Source organism: Cinclus cinclus, chromosome 1, assembly GCF_963662255.1.
Source record: "Cinclus cinclus chromosome 1, bCinCin1.1, whole genome shotgun sequence".
In the NCBI taxonomy this organism is placed as follows: domain Eukaryota; kingdom Metazoa; phylum Chordata; class Aves; order Passeriformes; family Cinclidae; genus Cinclus; species Cinclus cinclus.
In genome coordinates, this window is record NC_085046.1 from 70360489 (window position 1) to 70375743 (window position 15255).

Genomic DNA, 15255 nt, shown 5'->3' on the forward strand with positions numbered 1-15255 from the left:
AATACTCCTCTATAAGAGGATAATGTGAACATTATTTAGCTGAACTGTATGTGGAAAGGGCTGTGCAACTGATTCTCTAAAGACAAATAAATAAATGCTAAAGTAGAAATTCCAAAGCATTTTTACAACTTTTGAAAAGTAAAGACATTAGCAGGTCTTTGTTGCTAATATCCAGCTTAAGAAAAGGAAATAGAATGAGCATTGTTGAACTCCAAAGAATTGTTAACAGATTTGTGGTAATGGGGACTTGGGCTACTCCCCTAAGCCTAGCCAAATAGATCAGGAGGCACACAAATTAGAACAGTCATTTTCTTAACACTTGACACTATCTTGGAAAAGTGAGAGACAGAAAGAAGAAACTACTCTTAACTGGGGTATTAATCACAAACTGATTGTAGCTAACTCACTGAGTACTAGTGCTTAAGTGTACCAGAAACCTAATTTGGTATGGCAGTTCAGGGTTCAAACTTCCACCTCTTCGAGGTGATGTTCTTTTGGTTTCCTTTAACCTCTGTGACATATGTATGTATTTTAACATGTAAAAATTCAACAAAGAGCAACTTCATCTTCCTCCTCCTAAATCTACCCTTAAAAGCTGGCCAGCAGTGAAGTAATAAACAGAGCTTTATGAGCTGCTCCTCCTCCTGGGAATGTGAAAGCCTTCGGAGAACTTCTCGTATGGCTCAGCCACTACCAGCTCCTTGATAACTCACACAGGTGTGTGGTGCCTTCCACACAGGAGGTTTTTGGGTGCGGGTCTCCGGCTATACTGTGCCCAGGTATCCCTGCTTTCTGAGCATGGTTCTGTGTTGGCATCACAGCAAACCTGACACAACCAGTGTTGGATTAAGCCTTCTTTTAAACATTCCTACCCGATCCCTGCTTGCTTCTAGAGGAACACCACCTCGACTTGGGTTTATTCGAGACACAAACTGGGTCTCGAGCTATTGTCGAGTACTAGCCAGCACTAGTCTCACTGCAGGCTACCGCTGGGTCACAGCACAACCTTGAAGAGTCCCTCTGGCACAATGCCTGAGGTGACTTGGCAATTGCATCCACCTAGGCTATGCTCAGCATTGTGGCAGCCAGCTGCAGTTAAAACCTGCTGGGACCACGGCTCAAGCATGATTAGCTGGCGCGACGACAATCATGTATTTGTCTCCACTGACTTCTGCTCCATAGGCAGGAATAAGCAATATACCATCAAGGAAAGGCATAACTTGGGTATGGACAAATGCTTTGTGGAAACTCTGCAAGGCAGCACTGAATGCCTGAAAGTGAATAGTGAAAAGAGAAGTAATGAAGGAAGTAAGGTTAAACAGCCAGAGGAAGAAGGAATCACACAAAAAGTGGCAGAAGAAACATGCACCAGAAGGAAAGTGACTATTTGAACAAAGCATATAAAAAGCCCCCAGTCTGTGAAAGAAGTGCAGATTCAGAGGTACAATTTTGAAAAGAACACAGGTGGCAAAACTAGACTGAAACCAACATACAGGGTCAGGTCAGCATGCGAAGATACTCACTGACCCTTTCATGGTTCTTACATGTGTAGAAGGGCCATTTGGATGGGACAGAAAACACTGGGCAAGAAGGATGCAAAGCAGCAGTGTATTTTTTTCCAATCAAAAGCCATAACCTGTGCTTGAAAAAGGTCCTTTTTTTCGAGCATATTAACAATTTAATACATAAAAGTATCACTGGCAACACTAAGAACACTGGCCTTTAACAAATCAATAGATTTCTTTCATCTTTAACTAATTTGAACCTTTAATCTTCTTGTTGTAGGAATTCTTCTTACTTCAGGTCAACGTATTAAATAGGCTCAAGAAGTAAATAAAGAAATAAATGCCAGAAACCCCATGGGGAACACTGAAATTAAAGTTTTCTAGTAGTCAAATCAACTTAATGCTGTGATTACCAGCTCAATTCAGCTCCTTTTCCTCACACCCTTCCCCCCAGCTCTATGGCTAAAGCTGTGGGAGTAAATGGCGTTAAAAAGGAAGGTGCTTTGGTTTTCTTTTAGTTTCTTGATGCTTGTGTTGCTCTAGATAGAGGTTGAGGGCCTTTGTATTTTACCTGCTCTCACTGTGGACACACATGAACTTTTACAACACAGATATGTAAAATAGCCCAAAACATTGATCTGCAAATTCTTCCCAATGTTTCATGCCTGGTTTGCACTCGACTGTGAACCCGTGTTGCTGATGCATCTGACTTTTTTTATGGATATGGTTATACTGGTGTGAACCCTTCTGTAGACAAAATCTTGCTGATATAACTGTCTCCCACCAGTACAACGTATTTCAGTTAATGAGTCAGAATACACTTTGATATCAGTATAAATGGTTCCTTCTGGGGGAAGGATTGCTTCTTTACTGTTAGAAGTGTAGATAAATTCTGAACTTTTCTCCCACTTCTTCTTAAATCAATCAGACCCCTATATATCATTTCTCATCCAGTGAAACTCTTTTTCATCACCTTTTTGACTGCTGGTCCCTGTCTGTGTTCTTGCTTCAATTGTATGATTATCAGAAATGTTTTTTATATCTGAAATCTTCTTGAAAGCAGAAGTTCTGTTTCAGGTGACGGTAACCGCAGGATCAAACACTTCCAATCTTAAAAGAAAAAGAAACAAAACTGACTCAAAATTTGAAGCTAACAAATGGTTTGTAGCTGGCTGAGACACTTGTATTTAAAACTGGGGAAGCAATGACTTTCTGGTCTCCAGTGGAGCATCTCCTAACCAGACAGACAGGCACACAATGAAATGAAGTCTTAATGCTGAGAACTTCTTGAGAACACTACAATAAAATTCTGGCAGGCTGGGCTCCCTTGGCTCATGCACTCACTGCAATTTGAATGTCTCTTTCAGTTTAGGATGATGCTTGGCAAATTTCCCAACCTTACATTATCTGGGAAAGGAAGACAGGAGAAGCTGGTACATTCAGCAAATCTTTGAAGAAGCTTCTTTGCAGTTTGCTTGTAGCAAAAGTTGGCTGCAAAAGAATGTAGAAGTGTCAGGACTGCAGCATAGCTAGCTTGGAAAGGTTTTATCTTGCATCCAGGCACCAAGATGCTCAGATACCACAGCAATGTGTGTAGTATAAGAACCTAGATAGAAGATGATTAGATAGTAAATCAGACAGAATTTGCATGTGATTTCCTGGGTTTGTCTAAACTTAGAGCAGCAACATTAATTATAATTATAGGAGGTTCTGAAGGCAGCTCCTGGGTGGGTTTATGGCACTTATACATTGGATTCCAGCTATAAAGTGCCAGCTGAGAGTTACCATGTTGGCAGGAAGCCCCTACTGATGCAAAGCTGCTGGAAACCATCTTTGGGGCTTCCCACTTTGGGGCAGGAACAGCAGATATTGGTGATGGAAGATCTAGGGGGATCTCTAGTGGAAGAAGGAGCCTTTTGTCAGCAAAGGCAGAACTCCAGGGAGAAGAGTGTTGAGATGTGCATGCGACATCACCTGAAGAAAGGAGGGATGAAGTGGGAGGTGGTTGCACACAAGAGTTACTTGTGGTCATCCTCTAGATGATCACTGTACCTACTTCCAGATCTAGTGCCTCTCCTTTTGCCACACATGAATTCCTCAGCCCTTGTAATCACTTTCTCTGGCTCTTAAGCAAGGGCAGCTCTTTAATTGCAGATTAATGCGTCAATGAAATCCTTGAGGCTATGTTGAAGTGACTGGGCAGGAGAGACTAGGCTTTCAGCAGCAGCTGCTGGCACAGGAGTCAGAGCTCACGTTGCTCTATGGGGAAGGCAAAGCCGTAAGCAGGAACAGGATCCTTCATTTTTTCTCCAGTAGTGCCTCAGGGCACATCTACACGGCAGAGCGCAGTGCTGCACAGGGATTCTGGAGCTGCCTCTTAGCAGTGGTTGTGCTAGTTTCACAGCAGGAATATTCAGTCTGCCTGGAGTACTATTTTAATGTACCCACAGTGTTTGCACCCCTATCCCTGACCCTGAGGTGGTTTGATGAGTGCAAGGTGAGCTCTCTCTTCCCCTTTGTAGAGCTGCCCTCTGCTGTGTGCTCCCACCTGCTCTTAGAAGTATTAAAAAAATAAATTATGACATTTCTGAAGGACTTCATATCAATTTTGATCTGTGGTTTATGATCTGTGGGATCTTATTTATTTTAGAAATTAGGGAAGTTTTCAAGGCTGATTTCATAGGTGATGCTTTTTCTGTTTTCTTGGCTGACAATCCTGATTTTTATATTCTTTCCTTTGAGTATCTGAAATTTTTCATGAAATTTCTACTGACTTAGAAACACCAACGCATGAAGTAATTACCAGTGTTTCCTGCCTAAGTTAACAGCATTCTCCTTCCTTGTGCTCTTAGTTCAAGGTCACAATGATAGAATTTAATCCTTCATGAATTTTCATCTGACTTGCTGTCCACAAAAATTGTTGATTAAAAGATGCGATTTCCATTGGCATTCTCCCTTTCAAAGGATGTCAACAGGAAATATAAATGTGCAGCCCTTTGTGAAAGATCTGCAAGGACATGCGGGCTTATGAAAAAAAAGGCAGCAGTTAGCTAAATCCCTTAGTTTCTGCTTTGAATGACTGGTCATAGGAATGCAGGCTAAGCTGTATTTCAGCTGTTCCCAAGGATGTGTATGTGTAACTTGTTGATAGTGGTTGGTACATCAGGCTCCAGTGACAGCTACGTGACCACTCTGATGATCACTGTCCTGTAGCAGAACCAGCCCCTGCGTCCCCTCAAGAACACCAGGCATGAAAGAAAACAAAGAGGGATCTGTTTATTCAGAGGACTGGCACTCATACCTCCTGCTTTTTACTGAGAAAAGAGAGACCCTAGGTCTTTTCAGCTCTCACTTTATTCTCCCAGCAACCATTTGGTTGTAAGGAACTGCATGACTTGCTCCAACAATTGATGTGAATTTCTGATACCTGGGAGAGCTGAGACTTATGCCATACAGGGCCTGTGGGGAATCTGATTGAAAGGAGCAAAACTCAACACCCAGAACACCGCTTACTTCATTGGGAGCTACCCATTATCAACAAAAAGAAAGGAAAGCCCACCACAGTCTTAAAGTTTCAGCATTATGTTTTTAAAATCTTACCAGTGTCCAAGGTATGTGTCTTTCACAGTAAAAATTGCTTGGAGTGTGCTGTGAATGCACAGACACAGATCAGTGCTGAACATCTGGTTAAAATAAATTACAGTCTTATTTTGCAAATAAAAATTCCTAGGGTCTACATGACAAAGTCTGGCCAGCACAACTATCTCATGGGGAAAAAATCACATCCCTAGTCTACAAAGATAACTATTTTGGCATCATTCCCTTCCCCACTATGTAGACTTAGACCAGAGAGAAGTCCTTTTGCCAGTATAACTCACATTGTTTGGGAGGTACTTCAACCAAGCTGGCAGACTCCTACAGCTGGTATAAGCCATGTTTCCATCAAGAAATATGGCCATAACAGTGACACCAGCAAAGTCCCTGAAGTACTTAAAAAATAGCACTTTTTCTCTTGCTAGCAGTATCTAATATTTTTCAGTTTTAGAGCTTTCTGATAAAACACACAGAATTTGTGCCCTTTCTTAGATCATCAAGACATTATTTCTTGTTACAGGAGAATTGAAGTATATATATGGATAGGAGGTGTGTTGCTTTCCAGCATCCTGGTGGTAAATTCTTTCAATGGGAGAAGATCCCAGTTCTCCTGCAGGATGCCTGTTTTATGTTTTGGTGTTGGTTTTGGAGATCGAGAGACAGAGATGGTTTGCCTTTTATTAGGTCTTCATATTTTGGTTTTGCTGGGTGGCATTTAAATAAATCTAATGGTCAAAGTTAATGAATTACAACTGTGTATGCAAATTAATTTGAGCTGTTTTGAATAACAAAACAAAGTCCTTTACTCTGTGACTTGGCTTGTATTCTTACACTCTTACTGGGGTTTTGTTGTTTTTTTGTTGTTGTTGTTTTTGGTTTTTTGGGTTTTTTTGTTTGCTTGTTTGTTTTTGGTTTTTTGGGTTTTTGGGGGTTTTTTTTTTTGTTTTTTTTTTTGTTTGTTTGTTTGTTTGTTTGTTTTTAAAGTGGCCCCTGTTATCTCTTACCTAACATTTACCAAAGGACTTTCTGGATGAACTCAAAAACTGAAGATTTACCAGCCCACCTTAATCTATGAGCTGCCCGTCCATAAGGCAAGGCAACACATAAAGCTGTCTTGGCTTAAAAGTTCAGCTTTTCTGACAACAGTTTTCACCTGTCCCACTTAGTTAATTTTGCCCAAATTTATACTTGCTTCAGTCTACACAGACTCTCCTCATTCCTTTCCCTGATCCTTCACCCTCCATTTCTGTACTAGGTCTCACATTTTTGTGCAAGTGGTGAACAGGACAGAAAGGACAAAAAGTGGGGTGGAGCGAGGCACTCAATTAAAAACAATCTCTTCTGAGCAGATGCAAACCTGGAATTTCCCCTTATTTTAATTTCCCATTATCACTTAGCTGTGAATTGATGAGAACACGGAGCAAGACACCAGGAGGCCCCATTCTCATGTGCACCACACTGGAAAGGGAGAATTTGCAGCGTTGTATCAGACTGCCAGGACCTGTCTGCCTCCCACAGCTCCTGGTGGGAGGGCTGACTTAGGAAATGGTAAAAGACAGCAATGACGAAAAAATACTGCCTCTTCTCTGCCTCAAATAAGGCTATTCCAGGTGAGCAGAAATGGTCTGAGCCACTAATGAGATGTAGGCTGCCAAAGAAAACACATGGGCAAATTTGTATTTTCCAGGCAGCTGGTGGTAGAAACATAACTATCCATTGAAGTCTACAGCATAGCCTTTTTTTGCACTTACTCATTAAATTGCAAAGATAGATTTATTGTAAGGTTACTTTAGCGTAACGTTAGCTGTGTTGTCCCACTGGCTCTATAAATCAGTTGCTTGTCACAAGATTTAGAAAAAAGCCAAGTGTCTGCATCAAGTCATGCGAGAATTGGGTGGCAGTTCCACATGGCCTCTTGCTGCTGGAGCCCCATGGAGCACCATGGAGCACCATGGAGCAGCCAGGCCACCACTCCAGCTCTGTGCTACTCTTGCTCAATGCTGAGCACGAGTTTGTCAAGCCGAAGGGGTTTGGATCTGAACTGAGTGTTGAAACAACAAACATGAAATGGAGCATATCCCTGAGGGATGTTAAAACAAGCAGCAGAAAAACGCATGACTGGTCTCTCGTGGTGCAGTCAATGGGACAACCTGCTCAGACCAGTTGGATTCCACCCATCTGGTTCACACGTGCACTCAGCCTTTTCTGTCCAAAGCCAGGTCCCTCCCCAGGCTGACAGCTTCGCCACCTTGCTGTCCTCCCTCTCTCTGCCTCTGCTCACACCTGTGCTTTGAGCCCAGCACCGCTGGATGTGCTTGGTAAATGACAGCCTCCGTGGCCTGGAGGACAAACACTGTGCCACAGCACTCAGAGCACTTCTACAAGCAGCTACTTTCATTTCCCATTTCCCAGGCGGTTACATGATTTAACTCTTCTGTGGACCAAGAGCAGGCTGGGCAGCTGGAGCAAGCAGGGAATATAATGGGGGATGTGTTCACATTTCCCTCTGGTGTCAGTGCAGCACCCACTGTAGAAAAATCTTCAGAGTAGTGCTTTTAAATTATCTGGGATATTTGCAGTATAAGGGCACTCATATTGAGAGCCAGTTACAAGCAAGACAGAGAAATTAAGAAAGATGTAGAGAAAAACAGGCCTGCATTGACATTCAAGCCGATTTTGTCATTATTGGTTTTTTAAAGCCATTCTGAAGATTTGTCAGGGGTCTTTATGCATCCAGCCTCTTTTTGGAGAATGAAGGCATAAGAGCAATGTTACAGGGTGAGATGAGTCTCTCCAGCAGTTCTGTGACATTTTCTCTCTCCTTCAAAGTGATTCACAAATCCACAAATGGGTGTCACTAAATTTACTGTTACATGTGAATGTAAACTCTTTAGTATGGGTTTGATAATTTGGGGAAGAATATGGCCCACTAATGACTTGGTTTTACTGCAACTGAATGGACACATTTGTTTTCTAGGTAGAACAGTTTCTAGCACTCTATTTAAGTAAGATACCCTCAGAAAATTAAATAAACCAGCTAATTACTTGAGTAGGACTATCAACCTACAAAAGATCTGAAAATACTGAAGGATCAAACATAACAGCTTTGACCGTGTTGCTTGAACAAAGTATTTTGTCCAGAAGGCCTTCTTGCTTTCTTGTTCTCATAATTGCTAATAGTGCTCCATCAGAAGTGGCACCCGTCAAATAGCACCAGCTAGCTGCTGCAGTGACATTACAGCTGTTATCCTGATGCCAGAAATACTTCATTTTATAGTGTGGGCCTTTCCAGGAATAAGAGAATGAGGCAGTCTCCATTAGGTCTGGGCTTTTGCATATTGCAGAACCACGTCTAAATGAATTAAATAGAGATGCCAAGACTAAATTACTGAAACAGCTCTCATGCTGACTTGGTTTGACAAGAATGTGACCTAGTCTGAACACCAGATGGATTTCCATCCAAGCTGAATGATCAACACCTTACAAATCCCGTGTTTAAAGACGCGGGTTGACTATTCCTCAGAGCCTGGACTTACCCTTCCTCTCGCAGAGGTCTGGAGAAAACCTGCCTGCTAGCAGAGGGTCACTCTTCAGGAGCACAGACAGGAGGACTAGTCATCAGCATTGCTGTAACTACTCACATTTATGTATTTCTAAGCATATGTATCACTTTTCATGAGCAAACCTAACCTTGCTCCTTAGATGTCTCCATCAGAGTGACATGTTTTTAGTCAGTCATGGAAATAATATTTCCACTAATGCCAGTTCACACAGCCTTACAGTGAGAGCCCCAAAATCAAAGGCTCACTGATGCAGGAATGTATAGAAATAGATAGTAAGGACAAGGAACAAAGAAGTTAGGCAAGACTGCTGTAATGGAAACCAGTTTTGTACAAAGTCAGAAACCTCAGACAACACTGGAGAAACAAAATAAAAAAGTGTATGCACCCAGCATCTAATACATCAGCTGCAGACCTAATACTATGTCAAAACAGAATCACAGAATCATAGCAGGTTGGACAAGACCTCTGACATCATCAAGTCCAACTGTTAACCTAGCACTGCCATGTTCACCACTGAACCATGTCCCCAGAATACACCCAACTTCTATCATTAGCAAAGGTGAAGGGGAAAAGAAAAAATAAACCCAGATGGGAATTGGTTCAGGGGTTCATGTGCCAAAGCCACTCCCCGGGCAGGTAGTTTTTCCATGATCAGCAGGGATTGTGTGGTGACACCTTCTTTTCCTTCCCATTATAATTTGCTAATGTGCACCTGGCAGGACTACCTGCATGTCGGCACTCCCAGGTGTAAAAAGATATCGGCCTCTCTAAAGATACGGACCTTGTGAAATGTCACACCTCAGCACAGCACAGCCAAGCTGCCCTTATTTGCATGTACTCACAACTTAGGCTTGCATAAAAGACTCATAAACTCTTTGGGAAAAGAACAGCTACACATTTGTCTACTTTTTGTGTTCCAAGAACTTTTCTCGTTAGCTGCAAGATGACATTTTAATGAGGTTTCACTGCATAGAAAACATGGGACGATTTAAACAGCTCTGTCCACCCCCTCCCTCCCTCCCCAAACTCTTTCTGAAATGAGTTACCATGCAGGAACAAAAGCTTTTATGAGAATTTATGTCATTCGTGTGGAGGCAGGGGTGAGGGAAAAGTCATTCAGCTGCCAAACTTTGGCATCAGTGTATGCCATTCCCTCTCCTGCCTCGTATTCTGTGGCAGAGTGGTTTTGTTCAGACCTGTGCAAGTTTCTTCAAAAGCTGGGGGCTAATGTGTGTTTGTTTGTTTGTTTTGGAGTCACAGAGAGGGCAGCATAAAATAGCTGCGAGGTAATTCCCGTACAGTAAAATGGAAGTCTCTCTGGCTCTTCATTCAATACAATGTGGCTCAAGAGGATATCCTGCCAAGCCAATGATAACGAGGGAAATAAAGTCACTTCCTCACCAGCTGTTTGATTCAGGTAGAAAAAGGAAGCATTTACTTCCTCATGTTTGCTCTCTCCACCGCCCCCTCGGTCAGAAATGCCGGGCAGAAATTGCTTTCTCCCTCCACATTTTTGGTAAGGAGCCGTCAGATTCATAATGCTTCTCTGGGCTTAGCCTGTGGGCAGTACATCCTCCTCGGTGACTAAGGAGCTGTGCCTTGCCTCTTGGGCTGGGGTGCAAGCTGAGCTGCAAGAGGACCGAGACTGAACAGACTTGGCTCATTCCACAAGCAAAGAATGCCCGTGTAATTAAAGATGACATTTGTTTCTTGGATCAGAGCTGCCGAATTTGGGCCAGCGGAAGAGTGGGATAGTGTGATCTCTTTGTTTTGAGACTGCCCTGACTCAGTGCACTATTACGCCTCCTAATCCTCCCACAGTGACGAACTCCACTTCTGTCCTGGGCTCCCTGCAAATCCCCGAGCTCTGCCCAGGAGGAGAATGCTCTATCTTCCCTATTTATAGCCCAGTGGGCAAGAAGGCAGTGGGGGGGGGCCCTTGGGGCAATCCTTGTGGCTTCCAGGTAAAGCAGGCAAGGTAAAGCAGGCATCTCAGGTGCTTTGGTGCCCACAAGGAGCTCAGGCAAAGCATCTTTCTGTTCTGCATCACCACCTCTCTTGCTTCATAGAAACAGTCAACACGAAGTTGCACAGTAAACCAGCAACAGGCTGATTTGACTTAATAAAAGCTTCTTAAGAAATGGCTTTTTAAAAACTTACAGAGCTGAATGAAGAGTCCTTTTCCATATAATTTTTAACAGCCCTGATATAATTTTACATCCAGGATATAACTTCCCATTAAATTTTGAAGGTCTTAAAAGCAAGGTCTGCAGCGATTTTCTTTCCAGTTGTGTAAGACTTCCAGAAAGGTTGACCAAGCCAGAACTTGACTTGGTCTATTTGCCAAGGGGACCCTTGTTTTCATTATAAAGAGTGCTTTTCAAAAGACATCAAGTATTTAGAACAATTTTCCTAATCTTATTTATTTTAGCTGAGATTCTCTTATTTTAAACAGAGCAGTTTAGGTGACAAAAATCCAGTGACAAATACATAGGCTTACAGAAGACAAAACCTTATGAAATGTCATGATTCTGTTTAGGGTTCTCTTTGTGCTAAAATAGTTTTCAGCAACAGGTCATACTTCCCTCCTCCCACCCCCCTTGTTTTAGTACATAAAATGGACATGTGTTTATTTAAAACAGGTTTGAAACTTAAACAAATAGTGACAGGCTGTTCAAACAAGCTTCGGAAATAGGCCTAATCAGGATGTTTGAGAAGGGGAGGGGGAATGATCATAAAGAGCTACTTGTAATATATAGTGCAGACACCATTAGGCTGGGTTCATGTTATTGTTGTAATAATCTCAGACAAAAAAGTACTGCATGCTGCACATTTTTTGTTAACATTCCTCTTTTGAGCCATAGGCTATGCCATATTTTTGTCTTGTATCCAAGTTTTACTGTTCCACTCCGTCCATCTCCATACCCAGTACCAGAAGCTCTATGGAATCTTTGGAAGTGATCTCACTGAAAAACTGGGAGGAATGTTCCTGAACTGGGATAGAAGGAGAGGCACAAAATATGCTCATTTTGATATTGATACTGTGTGTGCATCAACTGTCATGAATATACAGAAGTGGGACCTTCCCCACAGAAAGAAACCATAAAAACCTTAACGTTTAAATGTTTTCACATGACTTGCGTTTCTATTAGGGCTTTTTTTTTCTTCATTTCCTCTCTTTTTCACCCATAATAATATCACCAAGTGTTGAACTTTACCCGTGTTGTATTTTTATAAGGCCTGATCTTGAACTCCCTATACAGACAAGACTCCCATGGAAGTCAGTGAGTCTGTACTGGCGACAACAGGATTTAGCCCAGTCTGTAACATTTTAGGATATTGTATTACTTCATAGCCTTAAGGAGAAATAAAAGGAGCTTTCCAAAGAGCTGCACAGCAAACCAAGTGGGCTTCTTCAGCTCTGCAACAGCACAGCAGAATATTAAGGCCAGAGTTTGCAAATGTCTATGTCAAAAAAAAGGCAGCTAAGCAAAAGTTGCCAATTTCTCTCTGTAATGAAGAGTTTGCATGAAAACATTCCATCCTCCCCACAAAAGGTTAAGCTGCTTTCATTTAAGAATATACCTTTGGAAATCCAAGCTGGAAAATGATTGCATAGAGGAACAAGCATTGAGAAATAGCAAGAGGCAGATGTGTTTTCACATCCCTTGGTTGGCCAGAGCCCGTGGCTGTTGTTACCAAGTCTCACCTACTTAGATCCACTCTAACCTACAACATGCAACAATATTCTGCACATTCTGGAAGCAAATATCTATTATTTATTTGAATCTCACTCAGAGTCTAGTGAATAGAAGTCAAAATATTAAAAAACCTTACACGCCCTCTCGTGGTAAAACCACAAAGGCGCCTCTTCTGACAATAACTAGAGATGCCTGATGAGGGAAGCTAATTTAACTACAGAATTTGATTATCATAAACTCGGTTGGAAGGTTTATATCAATAATAGACACCTTTCTCTCATCAATCGCTGCTGTAAACCATAACAATATATGCATTATTAGAAGACAGATTACCTGCTAGCATAATAACATTGCAAAACAGCTAAAGGCACTATAACTTTATTAGAGAATGTTAACTTCAGCCAAAAATGGGAAGTCTAGGGTAATAAAGGTAGAGGCAGAAACTGTCACGTAAGATAGCTGTTTCATGGGCTTATTTCAACAGCTTGGGAGCAGACCTTAATTGGCCACACAGTAAGAGTTGCCATAAATGATGCTATCACTTTTGTCACATTTTAAAAGTCATTCAGCTTGGCTATTTACTGCTTTCATGCCATACAGTATGATTTATCTGTCTCTCAGGAATGCTGTGAAGCGTCATGCTCGTTAGGAGTTGCAGCCTGAAAGAAAGGCATTATGTGCAGAGTATCACCAATCCAATCACTTGCCCAGTCAAATCCCACTGTATTTATGAGTCACAAAAACTTTATCTTTGCTACTTAAACAGCCTTTCCATTTGGTGCCTACACGCACAACCAGATTTTCCTGGAACACTGGACCACAGCATCACCCCTTTTTGTGACAGTTGTGAAAGATTATCATAGGTGTAACACAACCCTAACACCTTCAGTTCATATGGAAGAAACATCTGTGGCTACTACGGATGACCCTATCCCAAGGGAACCAAAGACTGCCTCGTTTTCAATGAAGCTGACCTGCAATATAGATGCTCCTTATCCAGTGGAAATAAAAGATTTGAAGAATTAAGGTTCATCTACTTCCTTTGTGTATGTTTGCATAGACAACATTTAGGACCCAAAATAGTGGTAACATTTATTTCAAAAGGCCGCTTCTGTCTTTTCTGTTAGACTGGACATGTCTAAAGCAGAAGTAACAACCATAAGTTATTTCAGCAATATTTATAAAGAAATAGGCAGGAGAACTTTTTTTAAGCACAAAAAACAGAACTCCCAAATCACTATTTTAATAGGTTTGTGTGGTTTTCTTGTGCCAGTGGAATTGTTGGGTGACCCCTGTGGGTGAAGAAGTTGCCTCCCCTTCCCCATTCCCCCCTGTCCCCCCAAAAATAGTGACTGCAGTTCTGATATTCCTTTTCTCAATATTTCCCTTTCTAGGATGCCTTTGTGGAGTTGTATGGCAACAGTATGAGGCCTTTGTTCGATTTCTCCTGGATCTCTCTGAAGACTATCCTGAGTCTGGTTCTGGTGGGAGCTTGCATCACTCTTGGCGCTTATCTCGGACATAAGTAGAGTCACCCAGTTTATTGTGGATTACAAAAGTCTTTCAAAACAACAAAATAATATTTTTTTTCTGTAGCACAATGATATTTTATGAGCAAAGCAACTTCCCAGCGAAAGATTAAATCAGCTATTACTGCCAAAGGAAATATCATTTATTTTTACATCGCCGGAAAATTATTTATTAAAAGATATTTACATTTTAACCTGCTATTTTCGGAACCTCAGCAAGCTGTATCTGTCATCACATTGTGTTGTTATTCTTAACTATAATGAGCCCCAGAGTATTTTACGTTCTTTTTTGTTTTTTAATTAATGCCGCTGGCTGGATTATTTTATCTCTGAAGAGCGAATATACTGACAAAGACCTACCTGCTTACACTTACAAGGGCAGTTACTTGAGCTGCTAAAAACTGCCAAATTGTGTTGAATTTCCTAGCATTTTCCAGGAGGGATCTAAAAGAAAAGGTCAGCATGAACAAAGTTCTCACCCTGTCCTGCTGGCAAGAACTGACGTAGTAAACAATTCAACATGGTACATATGTGGAGTCAAGACAGAAACTTCTTGAAGGACACTCTGCTATCCCTACAGGAGAACAGTTGGAAATATGATTGCCTATGCCTTTTAAACATGTGTTTTCAAGTTACCAGCTGTGCCATCACATCATAATCACCATACCCACACGATACATGTCAGCTTTTTTTTTAATAGAAGTGTGAAGTTAAATCTTTGGGGCTTGCAGGAAATTGCTGTTCCAATGATTTTCTCAGCAGAAAAATGTTTTTTGTGGCTATTGACACAGAAACATCAGGAGACCTTAAGTGCCTGCTTCAAGAGAGCAGAGCTGGAGTCTGAAGACCTGACCTGTGTCCCACTTTAGTGGGCTCATATCTGCAACTAATCCTGCTTGCTTACAGAGTTCCTCCGGGGGTTTGAAACCAATTAGATGTGGTCTCTAAATCCCTGAAAGTTGAAAAAGATCTTAATTTTATTTGGCAAAAAGCAGACCTCAGCTAAGTTACAGATTAGCTCTGATTATCCTTGTTTATCAAACTGGACACCAAAATCAAGTTCATTTTCATAACAGGAAAGGAAAGTGAGATTTATCATCCTGCCCCTTGACCTCAGAGTATTTTCATGCTAATAACCTCCTAAGACTGTCTACAGAAGAAAAGCTGATGAAGAAACTCAAAATCCTCTCTCTGGACAGACACTCTTTGACACCTCTCTTGTGCGGGTGCTTACTGTCATCTCAAGTGAAAAGAGGGTGAAGGAAAAGGGGGAGTGGGAGGTGTGAAGTCATCTACTCCTGTTACAAAATGCAACGCAAGTAAAATTAATGCAGAGTACATAATACAGTTTTATAAGCAGACC

At 41.6% G+C, this 15255-nt stretch overlaps 1 protein-coding gene across 2 annotated transcripts in view; it reads left to right on the plus strand.

Moving 5' to 3' along the window:
• Nucleotides 1-13892, plus strand: part of BCL2 (BCL2 apoptosis regulator) — a 91048-nt gene extending 77156 nt beyond the window's left edge. The window contains exon 2 of one of the 2 annotated variants that reach the window (XM_062499432.1): nt 13758-13892. In XM_062499432.1, the coding sequence (XP_062355416.1) occupies nt 13758-13892 (135 nt within the window). The remainder of the gene's footprint in view (nt 1-13757) is intronic. The other variant, XM_062499423.1, reaches the window with a different exon arrangement.
• The last annotated feature ends 1363 nt before the right edge of the window (nt 13893-15255 follow it).